This window comes from Arachis ipaensis, chromosome B4, assembly GCF_059453495.1.
Source record: "Arachis ipaensis isolate K30076 ecotype BB chromosome B4, ASM5945349v1, whole genome shotgun sequence".
Taxonomy (NCBI): Eukaryota; Viridiplantae; Streptophyta; class Magnoliopsida; order Fabales; family Fabaceae; genus Arachis; species Arachis ipaensis.
Genome location: NC_142439.1, coordinates 147,738,679 through 147,755,796, shown reverse-complemented (window position 1 = coordinate 147,755,796; position 17,118 = coordinate 147,738,679). Strand labels below are relative to the sequence as shown.

The following is a 17,118-nucleotide window of genomic DNA, read 5'->3' as shown; positions in this document are numbered from 1 at the left end:
AAGGCAACATAAAAAAACCTGGACAAGTGTTGCTTTATGTTTTAGAAAATACAACTTGTAAAATGTGTTGCCATAAAATTTTGTCTAAAGTGTTGTGTTTGGGTCCTCTAAGGCAACCCTCATGAGGAGTTGCTTTTTTTTGTAGAAAAGGCAACGCTTTTTGAAGGTTGCCATAAAAAGGGTTCCCTTTAATACACAAAAGCGTTGCCTTAGACCAAAGGTAACGGCCGTATAGCTAACCCCCCAAAAAGCATTGCGTTTTGTCGGAAAGTGTTGCTTTTGATCAAAGATAACACTTTTCCTTATTCTAGGCAACGTTTTTAAAGGGTTGCCTCAACCCGAATTTGTTGTAGTGGATCAGCCTTCATGTTTTCTTCCCATTTTGGCCAATCATTCCTTTGTCGACATTCTTCGACTGATCTTGACTCAAGATCCTTACTTTCATGCATGATATTTAATGCCACATTATATGCAAATATTTCATTGACAATTGTCCTATTTCGGTCTCATTTTTCTCCTGTAAAGACATAATTTATCGAGATCTCGTCATTTTCACAATTTTCAGGTACCTGAACGTCTTCTGACGTTAAAACTATATCAGAATTTTGGACAACTGCATGTGTCTCTACTATGTCTTTTTCAATAGGAATAGTATTTACCTCTTTTATTTTTCGAAAATTTTTGTCTTTGGAACCGACAGGCCTGCCTGGCGTGAATTTGCTTTAGTGGCTACTTGTCCTACTGGGACATCAATTCGAATTGGGGCATTTTTCACTGGTATATAAGATTTGGTTATCCTCTTTGTATCGAAAAATGCATCAGACAATTCATTTGCTATTCTTTGCAAATGTATAATCTTTTGAACTTCTAGTTCACATTGACTTGATCGAGGATCTAAATGCATCAAAGATTATGCTTTCCAATTAAGTTCCTTTTCAGTAAGCTTATTCTCTCCCCCTAATATTGGAAATTTTGATTCATCAAAATGACAATCCGCAAACCGGGCTTTAAATACATCTCAAGTTTGTATCACGAGATACCTCACTATAGAGGGAGAATCATATCCAATATATATCCCCAATTTTCTTTGGGGTCCCATTTTGGTGCGATTAGGTGGTGCAATGGGAACATATATCGCACACCCGAATATTCTTAAATGGAAAACATTTGGCTGCTGGCCAAAAGCTAATTGCATAGGAGAGAATTGATGATAACTCGTTGGCCTCAAACGAATAAGTGCTGCGGCATGTAAAATAGCATGTCCCCAAACCGATGTTGAGAGATTTGTTCTCATAAGTAAGGGTCTAGCAATTAATTGGAGGCGTTTAATAAGTGATTCTGCTAACCCATTTTGTGTGCGAACATAAACTACTGGATATTCAACGCTTATTCCATAATCATACAGTAAACATCAAAAGTTTGAGAAGTAAATTCACCAGCATTATCAAAACGAATTGCAGAGAATCGAAGTGTGTGCGAGAGTGGTTTTTCATTTGGTACTGTTTTCTAATCAAATCAAAATTTCTACAAGCCCCTCAAATTTTACCTAAATGCTCTCTATGTTAGGACAGGTTCCTTATGCTTTGTCCTGGTCATAGGGCCTAACTAATTGTTAGTTAGAACTAATATTGTTTAAGTTAATAAATTTGTAATAGTTCTTACCAATGAGCTATAACTTAAAAGGTGGAAATTTAAGTGTAATTCACGTGAAGTTGATAGTTGAAAATCAGTAAATAAAAATTTAGTCAAATCATCTAACAACTCTCAATTATTTTACATAAAGTCGACTACACTTAAATGACATAATTTTTCTCTTTTTTCATACCCACTTAAAGATTACAGGTTTGAGTTTCATTTCTAACTTTAAAAAAAAAAACTGTAATAGTTCATCAATAACATCTTCCATATTAATTATTCTAACAACTTCTTTGGCCAATAAAATTTGGGGAGAGTTTATTTATTAATATTTTAAAAATTATATAATATTTTTCTTAGATAATAAGTTAATTATAAATTGTCTTTATTATTATTAAAATATTAATTTTAGTTAAATTTAAGTTATTAATATAGTTAGTAATTAAATTAAAATATCAATCAATTAAAAAGTAACACGTTATAAATGATAAATTACATGTTATTTTAGAAAAAAATTGAGTAAAATTTATCTTTATATATTATTTATTAAATACTTGTGATGAGTTTGGAAAACTCTATTTTTAATTAAGTGATGATCAAACATTATTAATAAAATCAGTTGCAAAAATTATTGATATTAAATTAAAATGATTAAAGTAATTTTTGCAATGCAGGTTTAGTTTGGGCAAAAAATGAAAATCTGGTGCAAGCCCAAATGTGCTTATAAGAATTTCAGCTTTGATGTTGAATTATTGTGGCTGAAATAATATGTTGTTACTTGGACCAGATTGGGTTATTATTGCTAAAAGCCCAAATACATGCTTTCCTATATGCTCAATGCATGATCCAAATTTCATCAGGAAAGCAAATGTTATTATTGGGCCAGAATTAATTGTTGTTGTTGCAACTAAGCCCAATTCTATATTTGATAAAAGTTCCTCATGCATGATCCGAAATAAATGAAGAAAGAAAGCAAAATTGCTTCCAACGGATCCAAGAATTCAAACATGTGATGGATTCCAAAACTCATTCAATTGCCATTTATTGCATGGGAACTATGAGAGAGAATTTGACAAGTTGACATGATGGGGTTTAGCATTGCTACCCGCTACTCCACCTAAGGGAAGTAAAAGCAATTCACTTTAATTAATTTACTCAGATACACTCAATTGCTTTTATTCATACTTTCTTCTCTCTCGTTTCTTTTTCTTCTTCGGTTATTACACAGGAAACAATGGATGCCATGGAAGCTACATTGAGCTACCGAAGTGAAGAAAGAGCAAGATACAAGACCATCACAATGATGGCAAGAAAACATACTAAAATAAAAAAGAGCTGTGGCTAAGCTTTTTTATCACATATGGTAAGATATGGTGATGTTATCTTAGCCTCTCCATACCAAAAATGGAGGATGAAGATTCGGCCAGCAAGGGAGATTCTTGAAGCATGGCTTGTCTTTGATTCTGCTCAACCACCACAGGAAGTAGCTAGAGTGGCGAAGTGATGGTTGAGGCAGAGATGGAAGCAGATGAAGTCATCATCATCATGAAGCATCAAGGGCCAGAAATCCATCTTAGAGAGCAAACCAAGGATGGAGAGCTCGGATTGATGAAGAGTGATGATCAAGAAAGGACTAGAGGTAATTGCATGTTGGGTCTTGCATGGTTATCTCTTCTTTCTCTATGTGGCCGAACCGGTTATGTTTGTTGAAGGAGGAAGAAGTTGGTTTGGGTGTTGGCTTCAAGTGTGGAGGCTTCCCTCTTCTTTAAAAAGAGAGAACAGCCACTGATTGAGGCAAGGAGAAAAATTTGAGAGTGCAAGGCACAGTGTTCTCAGAACTACCTGAGCTAACAGTTTGCTCTTCTCCTTCAATGTATTATGTTTAAGTATTTTTCTGTTTAATTTTGTCATGTCTTGAGTCTCATGGAAAAAGGCAAACAGTGAGGTTTGTATGAAAAAGCCATAGAGCGGAAAAAGGCAGAGAGTGCAAAATTAAAAGAAAAAGTCATAGATGTCTTAGAGTTCCTTTGTTCATCTATGTTGTGTTTCATGATTCTGTGAGAATCCCCTTGTAAGTTGGATTAGCACTTTACAGGTTGTAATCAGATTGATTATAGTGAAATTCCATCACTTTTGTGATGTAGGCTGCACTGCACTTAGCGGCGGAACCAGGATATATCTGGGTGTAATTTTTCTCTCTTCTCTACTCCATTTCTGTATCTACTGCACAGGAGCAAAAACCAGAAATATCTCGTGCCAAGTGACGAGACAAAACGAAAAGTCTCGTGACTAGGGACGAGACAAAAGAAAAAGTCTCGTGTCCAGTAACGAGATAAAAAGACAAAAAGTTTCTTGAATTGGTCTCACAAGTCAACAAGGGTTATCAAGCAAAAAAGGGCTAAGATTCAACCCCCTTCTCTTAGCCACTGAAACCATCAACTTGATAGTGGACAAATTCAAATATTGGAGTGAACTAGCTATAGAAATCTCTGTGATTGGATTATTAATAACTTCTATCTATTGTATGTATAATTTATTTGTAAATAATTTAAATATGAAAAAGTATGAGGAGCCAATAGAATTTTGTACAATGTTAAATAAAGGGTAAAAATATTATCTTAGATTATTATATTATTTTTTAAATCAAATTATTTCTTTTTTTACATAATTAATTTTAAACACTATAATTCATTTCAATTCAATTAATTTCAAATCAAACTAAATCAATTACAAAAATAGTTTTTTTTTTCCAAACACATCTTATACTTTTTCTCAAAATAATCTCTCGAATATACTCAAAAAGAGTAAGTATCGTTTTTGTCCCCAACGTTTGAGATAAGTTTTAAAGTTATCCCTAACGTTTGAATCGTTCTATTTAAGTCCCTAACGTTTCAAAATTGACTCAATATTGTCCTGTCGTTAGGAATCTGTTAACGGAATTGATAACGGGACAAAATTGAGACAATTTTGAAACGTTAATGACTTAAATAGGACGAAAACGTTGGAGACAAAAACGATACATAGAAATAAATTTTAATTTTATCCTTTACTAATATTAATCTTTTGCGGTTCATAGTTATTCAATTATTTTTTAATCACATTTAAGTAAATTACACTTAATCACATTATTTTGATTCTAAATAAATTTATTTTTTTTTATAATTTTACTGTTAAAGATTTTTACTCATTATAAAATATTTATAAAATGACTAGAATCACATTACTTTATTGTATATGTATCATTTTTTTCACAAGTTTATGTACTAATCATTTTATAAATATTTTATGATGAGTAAAAATTTTTAAAAGTAAAACTATAAAAAAAAATAAATTTATTCAGAATAAAATTAATGTGATTAAGTGTAATTTAGTTGAATATGATTATAAAATAATTCAATAACTATGTACGGTAAAAAATTGATTATTGAAAGATAAAATTTAAATTTATTTTTATGTATCGTTTTTATCTCCAACGTGTTCGTCCTATTTAAGTTCCTAACGTTTCAAAATCGTCTCATGGTGATAATGACTACACCAATAAATTGATTGATGCATATATATATATATATATATATTCCGTTAACAACTGAAAAAATATTTAAAAAAGAAGAAAGAAAGAAAAGCATAGATGAGATAGAACTGTAAAATAAAAATAAAGGAAATGTTACGTAATATACATGTTAGGATTCCTAACTAACTGCTGTTAAATTTTTGTATTTAGAATATACAGTTACATATAGCAACTAATCATCTGAATAATTTAGTGCTAGTTGGACTAATTAGGAGAAGTTGGTTACAGACTTGTGATTATGAGTGACTAGTCACAAGCTACTATCTATTGTATATAAAGACCTGAAACCTCATGTGTAAGATGAGTTCTACCATTCAATGCATACTCTTTTATACTTTCTTCTGTCTCTAATTCATCTAACTCGCATAATAACTAAAAATATTAACAGAAAATAATAAATTTTTATTAATTCTTGAACTTTTCTCAAATAACTAAGGTAAATTTTATAATGTCTATTACATGGTGTTTTAATTTTATTTAATTTATCTTTTATAATAAATTTTACATATTTAAAAATAATTTATTTTTATATTTTTAAAATAAATATTAATTTTTAATTTTTTTTGATAAATTAAATACTACCTTTTAAACACCATAACAACCAATAACTAAATCAAAAGTAAAATAAATAGATAAGGGAAATCTTTGTGCACCAATCGAAACTAAATTACCCTTCAGCTTTTTTATACTTATACTGATAATGTATACTTTTGTGTTGCACATTTATTTCTCTTTTATTCCGCGGCCATAGACGCACGTCCACAACAACAATAATGCATTGTTTCACGACCAAAAAGGAAGAAATAATTTTTCGGTAAAGAAAAAGGAAACAAGATAATGCATACTTTTTAGATGACTTTAGTACACGAAAAAAAAAAAAAAAAGGTGAACAGCAAAATCTGTGGCCTCATAGACAAACAATTATTGCTATTCGAAAATGCTTCTGTTCGACCCCCAAAACAAAATTGTGTTAATAAGATATATTCATTATTATTGTTAATTAAATACATTTAAAGTAAAAAAATATTATTATTTTTGATATAATGTTTGAATAATATTGTTAAAAAAAGAATAATATTATAAACAAAAAACTTAGTTGTGATTATTTTAAACCACATAAAGTGTTTTTATAACCTGTTTAAAGAAGAATAAAGAATGACGTAGTGATGAGAAAATTTCTTGCCAAGCTTATTAGCAAAGGAAAAATGCTATTTATGATAAAACTAGTTTTTAGTTAGATATATTTTAAATATAAAGATGACAAAGGTAAATTAGTGCAAAATGAATGAGATTTACAATGTTATTGATAATAAAAAAATTAATATTAACTAATTAGAAATTAATTTTCTATACCTATTAATAAATTATAAGTCAATACTTTTTGTCTTTTGCAAATAGCATTTTTATGAGTTAAAAGTTTGGACTGAGTTGTTCATCATAGGTTTCTTTTATACATGTGTGTGATTGAGCATCGACGGATTAGTGAACAAGCAATAAGTTGTTTATTTGGTCATCATATATGGCATACCTGAAATCAAGATCCAAAAATGGGATTATTAGTAATTTGTGTATGGTTGTGGTGTGCATCATGTGTTGTGTGGAGTCCAACGATGATGAAGGTGCATACATGTTCAAGCTTATGAATGCACTCAAACCCCCTGCTTGGTCCAACACCACCCACATGTGCCTGTGGAGAGGCGTGACTTGCAACGATCAAAGTGGAAGGATTGAAGTGATCGATCTCAGATCAATGTCGCTGACGGGAACAGTTCCTGCAGGCCTCAACGACTCCCTCTCCCAACTCATATACCTCTATCTCTTCAACAATAATCTGAGTGGGCCTGTTCCCTCTCTCGCCAACCTCTCCTTCCTCCTATACGTGCACCTCGGCTACAACAACTTCACCTCCATCCCTCATGGCTGCTTCCAAGGTCTTACTAGTTTGCAGCGGTTGAGCTTGAATAACAATACCAACCTCCCACCATGGAACTTTCCTACCGATTTGACTGCTCGCTCCTCTCAACTCCGTCTCCTCGACCTGTCTTCTACAAATCTCATGGGCTCCTTACCACCAAACATATCCCATTCCTTCCCAGTTATGGAGAATCTTTATCTTTCTAACAACAACCTCTCCTCCATCCCTGAGGGTTGCTTCCACAACCTAACCACCCGTTTGTATGTCCTCTCTTTGGCCAACAACACCAACCTCCCACCATGGACCTTCCCCCTCGATTTGACTCATTCCTCATTGCAACTCTCCTTTCTCAACCTCCAGGCTACAAATCTCATGGGATCCCTACCAAACTTTTCTCATTTCTTCCCCAACTTAACAAGAGTTTCTCTCTCCAACAACAACCTTACCTCCATCCCCCAAGGTTGCTTCCAGGGTCTACCCAGTTTGGTGAGTCTCAACTTGGGAAACAACACCAACCTTGCACCATGGACCTTCCCCAACTTGACTCACTCCACACAACTGAAAGACCTCAATCTTACTGCTACAAATGTCATGGGCTCTCTACCAGAAATATTTGACTCCTTGCCAAGTTTGGAGACTCTTCTTCTTTCCAACAACAACCTCAGCGGTGTCTTGCCAGAGTCTTTCGGAGGGACCAAGATTGCCACCTTGCATCTCAATAACCAGAAGGGTAACGGGTTTTCGGGTCCGATTGATATCCTTTCAAACATGCTTGACTTATCTCAAGTGTGGCTTCAAGGGAACTCGTTTACAGGACCTATTCCTGACATGTCTCGTTGCACTGCTTTACAAGATTTACAACTTGGTCACAATCAATTAACAGGTGTGGTTCCAGATTCTCTCATCGCTCTTCAAAATTTGGAATATCTTTATTTGGGCTATAACTTTTTGCAAGGTCCCCTACCAAATCTTACCTTCAGTAATTTTGATAGTATGGAGAATCTTGGTGTTAACACCACAAATGGCTTTTGTCACAAAGATCCAGGACCTTGTGATCAAAAAGTGACCATTTTGCTTCAAATTGCTGCGAAATTCAAGTATCCAATTATGTTGGCACGTTCATGGAGAGAAAATAATGCCTGTAAAAACTGGAGTTTCATTACATGCGATGACAAAAATAAGATCAGAATGGTGAATTTATCAAATCTGAAATTGACGGGCACAATCTCACCTGCATTCGCCAATTTAATAGATTTGCGGGAATTGTATTTGGATGGGAATAATTTGACGGGTGAAATACCTGAAGGATTGACAACATTGCCTGAACTTGAAGTTGTGAATGTCTCTAACAACCATCTTACTGGAAATATTCCCAAATTCTCACCAAAGGTCAACTTTATTGCCATAGACAATGATTTTCCTAATGCTTCCTACCATAGAATCTCAACTCCTTTGATTACAGGTACTTCCACCTACCTTTGCATGTAGCATATAAGAATCTTTTAGTGAAATGTTTTAATTTCAAATTATCGTTTTTAGTTATTTAATTTAATAAAAAAACAATACTACAAATTATCTTTTACAAATTTGCAAATCAAACCATATTTAACGGTTACTAAGCTAGTTCCTTTTTTCTATTTTAGTAGCATTAGCTTTATTGATTTTCCATGGTTTTTAACTTTGTTTCTGTTGTCATGTGTCTAACTTGATATTTCGATATTTTGTTCTCAAATTTCATATTAGTATTCTGTCCATCTTCAAAATTTTATTTAGAAAACAATAAAAAAAGAGATGGTCTCGTTAGTTACCGAGATAATAAAAAATAATAAAAAGTACTTGAATATTTCAAAATAAATCCAAGATTTATATGAATTGATATTGGCTAATTAGTAGTATTTTTCAGATTTATCCAAAAAAAAGAGAGTTAAAATAAGAATTGTCGTTTATTTTTATGTCTATACTACTTCCTTCTACTTAATAATAATAATAATAATAATAATAATAATAATAATAATAATAATAATAATAATAATAATAATAATTCCTTCTGTCATGTTATTTATACTTATTGTGACTATTATATTCTTTTAAAGATCCAAGTTAGTGTATGTAATTGTTCTCCATTTTTTGCATATCTACAGTTATGTCGATAACTAGTGCTGGAGTTATTATAATACTTGTTTTGGTTATTTATAACCGCAAGAGGTGCCTTCATTTAATCCATCGAGTTATCTTCAAGACAACATACAATGACCACAACATCGAGGATTTTATAAAAAGTTATGATTTTTTGGCACCAAAGCGATCTAGTTATTCCGAAGTGAAAAGAATGACAAATTCATTTCGTGATAAACTAGGACAAGGTGGATATGGTACTGTATACAAAGCAAGTTTAACTGATGATCGTCAAGTTGCGGTAAAGATATTAAGTGAATCTAAGGGAAGTGGGGAAGAATTCATAAATGAAGTTGCTAGTATTAGTAGGACATCTCATGTGAATATTGTCTCACTTTTAGGATTTTGTTATGATCAAGGCAAAAGAGCACTCATTTATGAATTCATGCCTAATGGTTCTCTAGATAAATACATCTACAAAGCAAAATCTGCCGAAGCTTTTCGTAGTTTGGATTGGAGTGTTTTATACAACATTGCAATTGGTATTGCTCAAGGGTTAGAATACTTGCATCAAGGATGCACAACAAAAATTTTGCATCTTGATATAAAACCTGAAAACATTCTTCTAGATGAACACTTTTGTCCAAAAATCTCAGATTTTGGATTAGCTCGAATCTGTCAAAAGAAAGAGAGTAATGTATCTATTTTAGGCACAAGAGGAACTCCAGGTTACATTGCACCAGAAATATTTAGTCGAGCATACGGTAGAATTTCTGATAAATCTGATGTATATAGTTATGGTATGTTGATTCTTGAGATGTTTGGAAAAAGAAAAAATTTCAACAATAAAGAATCACATCGCAGTGAAATGTATTTTCCTGATTGGATATATGAAGATCTTGATCAAGATAATATTCTTGGTAGACACTCTGATATTTCAGATGAAGATAATGATATGATAAAGAAGATTATATTAGTAAGTTTGTGGTGTATTCAACCAAATCCATCACATAGGCCATCAATGAGTAAAGTTGTGGAGATGTTGCATGGAGAACTTGAGTCCGTGCCATTTCCTCCAAAGCCTGTGTTGTATTCTCCTGAAAGGTCTCAGTTAGAAATGTTAGATACATCTTCTAGTAGCAAGCATGAGACAATTTTAACAACCACAGAGGAAAGTAGTTCCATACATGAGATCAATAAAAATGTCTCATGTTAATATGATTGTAAAATATCTTGTACCTTTTTTGTATTTGAGTGCAGGTAAACATGTTTAATGTTGTTCTCATATAGACCTATAATATATATGTTGATGATTTATATTAAGGTGATTCTGAGTGACTAAAACTAAATTCATGCATGAGATAAAGCATTATTAGTTGTTGCTTCTGAAGTGTCTAAATATAACAAAAATGAAATCCTATCCTATTGAAGAAGCAATTAATTTAAAACAGCTACATGCCTCTGTCCTATTAAATCAAAGTTCATTGATTAAAGTTTGCTATTATCAAGCAAACAAGAAAGATCAAAAGGGTTGTTGTATTAAGATGAGAAATATTATTATACAAAATTTAGATCAAGAAAAAATATACCTGATCACTACCTCTTATATGAAGATATAGTAAATGATACATTGTTAGTTGTAGTACATTTGATCGATTTGCCCCAGTAAAATAGTCAAGTTGGTAAAATATAAAAATAATGTTATATATATTTAAATTATTTACAAATAAATTATACATACAATAGAAGTTATTAATAATCCAATAATAACAGAGATTTCTAGCTAGTTCACAAATCACACTAATATTTGAATTTGTCCACTATCAAGTACTTAATAAATACAAAAATATTATTTGTATACTAAAATCAGCCACCAATATATTTATGTATAAATACATATGTAATTTAATTTATTTTCAATGTGTATTTGTATTTTAATATATATTTTATACTGATGATTAACTTTAATGGCTAATTTTGGTGTACATGTAACATTATCCTGATAAATAATATATAAGAGTAAATTTTATTTATTTTTTTTAAAAGAACATGTAATTTATTTTTTATAACATGTTAATTTTTGCATTATCTTTTTAAATTTAAAGTCCTTTAACTGTGTTGAAAATATTTATTGTTTTTTTTTTAATTTGAAATCATTTATTCTATTTTCTGTAATTTCAAATTCAAGTAATTCAACCAATTTGCATAACAACTACTATCTAATTTTGGCAATGACGATGAATTCAGATCTAACAATGATGTTAAAATAAAATAAAAGCCATGAGAGGGAGCGAGCGTTAATAAACATAAACCATTAAAGGCAAGAAGATTTGGAGAAGGAGGGTTTAGTTATTAATATTCTAACAAATTATATAATGAGTTATTTTAAACCGTAAGTTAATTACAAATTATTTTTATTATAGTTAAAATATTAATTTTGGTTAAATTTAAACAACTCAAATTATTAGTATAGTTAGTAATTATATATATGGTGTTTGCTACGGTACGATCATAAATTCATACGTACCGATACGTTTAATATATGGACAAATAACAATAAGTCATGTGAAATTTATTTTCCACGTCGACATTTAATTTTTTTAAAAGAAAATATATATTATATCACTAATTTTACTAAAATATCCTTATAATTTAATAAAAATAAAAATAATATTTTTTATTTAATTTTTTAAAAGACTTAAATACCCTTTTTTAAATAATTATCTTTTTAAATTAATTAAATTGAATTAAATTGTTTAATTTTATAGTTTTAAAATTTAAAAAACAAAAACAAAAACACATTTAATTATTTATCTATACTAAAAAAAATTATTTCAATCTTATTAACAACTTTCATAAACTTTAATCATTCATTCATACCAAAAAAATAAATAAATTTAAAAAATACAAAAAAAATATCACTTTGTTCTTTCTTTTCCTAGGTTTCTCCCAGAACCTTCGTATCTCTTCTCTGTCTCCCTCTCTTCTCTTCGCACTCTCTCTTCTCTCCAGTAAAGAAGACGAAGAAGCTTCCTCCACGGCGCCCTGTCACCACAGCATTCGTTGCGCGCCTCATCCGGCTGAGGAGAACGTTGTCGTGTCAGAGGGCGTCGCCGTCTTCCTCGTTCATCATCACCGTCGTGAGCCTCTCCCTTCCGGTAACATCCTCTCTGTAAGAAAGACTTTGACTTCAGAATTTGTGGCATGCTTGTGTTGGCCCTCTTGTCTCTTTACAAATAATAGAATTTGTGGCATGCTTGTGTTGGCCCTCTTGTCTCTTTACAAATAATTTTGCATCGTTTGAGCTAAAAAAGACAAATACAATGCATAGTATGAACTAAAGTGTGTGATTGCATTATTATTATTCTTGTTTCTGAACAATCTAATTGACAAGGATGTATTTGGATATAAAGGTTGAATCTTAAGACACTGATGCCTAATTGGTGGTTAAAAACATGGAAGATGTTTTGTTTATTCTTTAAATTTGTTAACATCAATCAATTTCAAATAATCAAATATTGTTGACGATTTTATGATGTATGTGTAACAAGTTTCAGGTTCTAGTTCATGTGATTTTCCATGTTTATATAGTCTTTTAAACACTTTAATTTCTCTCGTTGTTGGATTAAGCAGAAAAGAAAAGAAAAAGCATTCCCAAATTTGATGTGTTCTTGTTGCCTTTGAAGAAGGGGGTGGTGTAACTAGAAATTGAAACCATTACATTATGGATTTGGATACCTATAGACAAACTTCCTATGATGGTCTTGGCTTTGGTTAGATCTCTGATTCATTCTTTTTATTTATTGAGTGTGTAGAGGCTGAAAAAGGAAAAACTTTAAACCCTATCAATGCCAAACTTAACTACTCAAGGATGGCAGATAAGAAGAGCTCAGTTACTAGTTTTGACTTTCAATTATTATAGGCTGCAACAAACAGCTTTAGCAAAATTAAATGGCTTTGTTGTCTAAATCCAACACGAAGTTTAGGTCTTGTGAGGGATTGTACATAAGTTGTGGTGGGTTTGGTTATTTGGATAGTGGTTTTGCCACTTTCTGTATCTATAATCTAATATTACTGCAGCCATATGCAAGACTTGCTAGCTCACCTTTGCAATTGTGTATTCACAGAGCCTCTTAAGTCCTTCTAATAGATATTGATCAGCTGTTTGGAGAAGGTCTTGAGCTATATCTAGAGTGATTTCAGTCGATCGTGTATATAAATCTGGTCATCGATCAAATAAAAAGAATATTAGTTGCTCAAAAACTACTAGAAAGTTTATATAAAAGATATGGCTGCAGAATTTATTAGACCTCATCATCAGCTCAAAAATTTCCCATCTAATATTTAGAATCTCAATATCCTTTGCATCCTTCTCCTGACATGAATAGAACATTTGTATATTAGTGCCAGAAATCTAATAATCTATCTCACTTACTGCTTGAAATTGCAATACAAGTTTTATCAATTATATAAATTCTAAAAAAACAAATATTGCAGTACAAGTTATTAGAAGGTTGAAAGAATATAACAGCCGATATTGGTGATTTTAGGAATATTATGGGGTGTGAGTGGTGCACTGGTGAAGGCTAAGTTCAAGAATGGTGGAAGTGGTGCCGAGTTATGGTTCGCTTGCATGGTTTGACCTGTAGGCATGTGGATTCGATGGTTCTTAGCTCGGCTCAACCGTCGTGGATTAGGAAGGGCAGGGTTGTTTAAATGGATGCCATTTGGAACTCTTATTGCCAATGTATCAGCTGCTTGTGTAATGGCTGCACTTTCCACCGTAAAGGAAGCAGTAAGTTTCTTTTGTGCTGCTCTGTCTCCCAGTGCTCCAATATTTGCTGCATTTGCTAATCTCTAACCTAATAATAGTAATAGGATTGCAATTAAATTAGATACAATTGAGAAATTGTTAAAATTGTGTCTAGATACATTAATTTATGAATGTACAAAAAAAGGTTAGTACAACCATCAAAAGTACTGTGTTAAACATACAAGAAATAGCAAATTAGAATCATTTGTACATCAATATATTCCTGACGTAAAGATTTTATTGTTACAAATCCAAATCTTCAACAACCTCTAAAGGTGGATTCATATGAGTCATTCACAAAAAAGTTGTAGTGTGATTGATGTGATATTCGATGGCTGGTACGAAGTCTATAAAGGGTTTGTGATATAAAGTTTAGCTTTAGATAAAGAGAAACCAATTTCACATTGCAAAAATAAAAGAAAAACTCATTTTTCTCATTACAAATTTTGTAGGTCAATACCAAAGATTGTGACACTATTGTAATCGGAACACAGTTAGGTCTCTTGGGGTGTTTGAGTACTGCCTCAACTTTTGCAGCTGAGTTCAATGCAATGAAAGAAAGCAATCATCCTTGGAGAGCCTATGTGTATGCCATTATCACAATGTGTGCCTCATTTGTCCTTGTAATCTTGATCTACTATGTACCTATTTGGGCAACGGGATATGACACTAGCACATAACAATTGGGGCATAACAGAAGGCAATATCTACTTTTGACCTTTGGACAGTGTGTTTATTGGTGGAAAAGTCCAAGTTTGACCACAAGATCCTTCTTAATTTTAGAAGCAATGAAATTTTTCTACAAGGAAGGACTCGAGTATGGAGAAGTTGAGTGATGCACTTTATCACTTTTCTTTTAGGCTCAATAATTTCTATAGAACTGTATGCTGATAGGACTTTGATTAATGTTTGATCAGCTCTCAAATTTTTAATTAATTTAGATGAGCCATATCATAAGGAGAAAAAAGATGACAATAATACATATATCATTTCTGCAAAGGAAACTATGGTCTATGGCTAAATGAGTCTCCAAGGTCTAATACAGTTGCTGCCAGAGATGATAAGTTTATCATTAGAAAGAAAATATGCTATTAGAAAAGAGGAAAAGGGTGACAAGAAATTGAAGCATATATTGACAAACTTGCCAATTAGTGATGCTCTTAGAGCTAGATTTACAAAACCTTGGCCTTGCTTATTATCTTCATAAGTGTACTTCTAATTAAAGTAATAGACAGTGATAAAAGCAACAGTCCTTTTCTATCGTTGATTGCTTTCTAAATCAAATGTATGGATTTGTATATGAAGACTTCTTTTTGTTTTCTTTCAACTCTCTCTCTCCTCTCTTTTACAAAATTATCTCATCTCTAAATTTATTTTATTTAATTAGAAAAGGAAAAATAAATGTTTAAAATTGACCGGGGGATAGGTGTATACTATACTTGAGCAGAGGGTCTTTGACATGTAAAGCTATCATTTGTATATTTTATTCACGACACCTAAAAGATATGAATTATTGAATGGTGATAAACGTTTATGAACAAATATTAAGATGTTAATATGAATGTATTTTACATAATTAATTAATTCAGATGAGAAAGCAATGATGAAAGCACACAGTCAATTATGTTAAAAAAATCACGGATAAATCAAATAAGAATTTTAAAATGTATCGATATCCTGATGTTTTAATGATTTTTAATCATTGATCTTAATTATAAAAAATATATATCATTATATAATTAAGATGCTGGCTTTTCATTGTATTTTCTCTGTTTTTCTTTATGCAGAGTGTAAAGTAAAAAAAGAACCTTGTTAATTATGTGGTTATAGTTCAATTCCTTTTTTATTTTATTAAATAGAAAAGAAAAATTTGTTCCTAGATCGCCCTTTTGAATTGGCTTCTTGCCAGCCCTCATCTGATGATGTCTCCTCCTGGTGAATAGATTCACTTGACACTGGTAGGTGGACTATACATAGGGACATTATTGCCATTTTCGTTCATAACTTCATAATCCACCATGCCAGATCTTTCTTTTGTTTTGTTTTCTGCCGTACCAGTAGCATATTCCAAGCCATTATAGACAACACCCACATTGCTTGGTGCATCTTCACGTTGAAGGTTTTGTTCACTTATTGGTAGAAGTATCTAAAAGATTAGAGATATAAACGACAACTTGCATAATGAGGCAATACAATAGAAAATTTTACAAAACAAAGGTAGCAGCAGTTTATAATAATAAAGCAATTAATGTCAAATATATAAGGTAACACCATGTAAAAATTTGGCAGAGAACCTTCCCACGCTGCTGTTTTCTCTGAGCTTGTTCATTTCCATTAGAATCAAGCTCGGGACTTATAAAATCCAGAAGATCTGACACACTGCATTAAAAGAGTCACAGTTTTTTGGTGCCCTGAATACAACAATCAACAGAAATTCTTCATGGCATAGGCATCTAAACCATTTTGAAGAGGAGAGTCATTGTAACCTACTTCAAAGCGAGCTCGTATTGTTGCATACGATAGTAAAAGACAGAAAGGTCCCCATAGCTTTTTATTGTGTCAGGATGATCAAGCCCAAGCTCCCTCTCATTTATATCGACCACCTTTTGCTGATATATTGTGGCCTAAATAAGCAAAACTCGAACAAGTTCATTGGCAACAATAATGATGGATAGACTCTACTTTCTACACTACATGAGAAGCAAATATAACAGAATCTTCACATGATTACCATAAGTTGCTTGGTAAAGAACCACATCTAAAAGATTATAGGCACTTGCAGTAATTCGATGATAGGTACATCAAACAGCCATCATCTTCACCAATGCCTGCAATTAAATAGACAAGTGTGTATAGAAAATAACAGATCATGCTTATGGCAGATAACAAACAAGATGATAATAGTCAAACCACAAGATGATAACCCAAAATAATGCTTTAAACTGCAAGTTCCAACATTAATTTGAGATGACCTAAAGCATAGCTGGTGCAAGAGAGGTAAATTTATTAAGCATAAGATGATGATAGTCAAATCACATTATTAGGTCATGATTAATAAAATTTATACAA

General features: G+C 31.9%; 1 protein-coding gene and 1 long non-coding RNA gene across 2 annotated transcripts; both read left to right on the top strand.

Moving 5' to 3' along the window:
• The first annotated feature begins 6,611 nt into the window (after nt 1-6,611).
• On the top strand, nt 6,612-10,556 carry LOC107637470 (uncharacterized). Its single transcript, XM_088483627.1, has 2 exons — nt 6,612-8,583; nt 9,263-10,556. Exons 1-2 carry the CDS (start codon nt 6,726-6,728, stop codon nt 10,450-10,452), a joined length of 3,048 nt encoding a protein of 1,015 aa, XP_088339753.1. The 5' UTR covers nt 6,612-6,725; the 3' UTR covers nt 10,453-10,556.
• A 3,271-nt stretch (nt 10,557-13,827) lies between these two features.
• On the top strand, nt 13,828-15,133 carry LOC107624448 (uncharacterized). The gene is made up of 2 exons (XR_015880810.1): nt 13,828-14,031; nt 14,502-15,133. It is a non-coding gene; the product is annotated as an uncharacterized LOC107624448 (long non-coding RNA).
• The last annotated feature ends 1,985 nt before the right edge of the window (nt 15,134-17,118 follow it).

Excerpts from the sequence above, each read along its gene's own strand:
- LOC107637470 (XM_088483627.1), top strand. The coding sequence starts at position 6,726 with ATGGCATACCTGAAATCAAGATCCAAAAATGGGATTATTAGTAATTTG. Across the intron at positions 8,584-9,262 it reads CTCAACTCCTTTGATTACAG|TTATGTCGATAACTAGTGCT; the intron begins GTACTTCCACCT and ends GCATATCTACAG.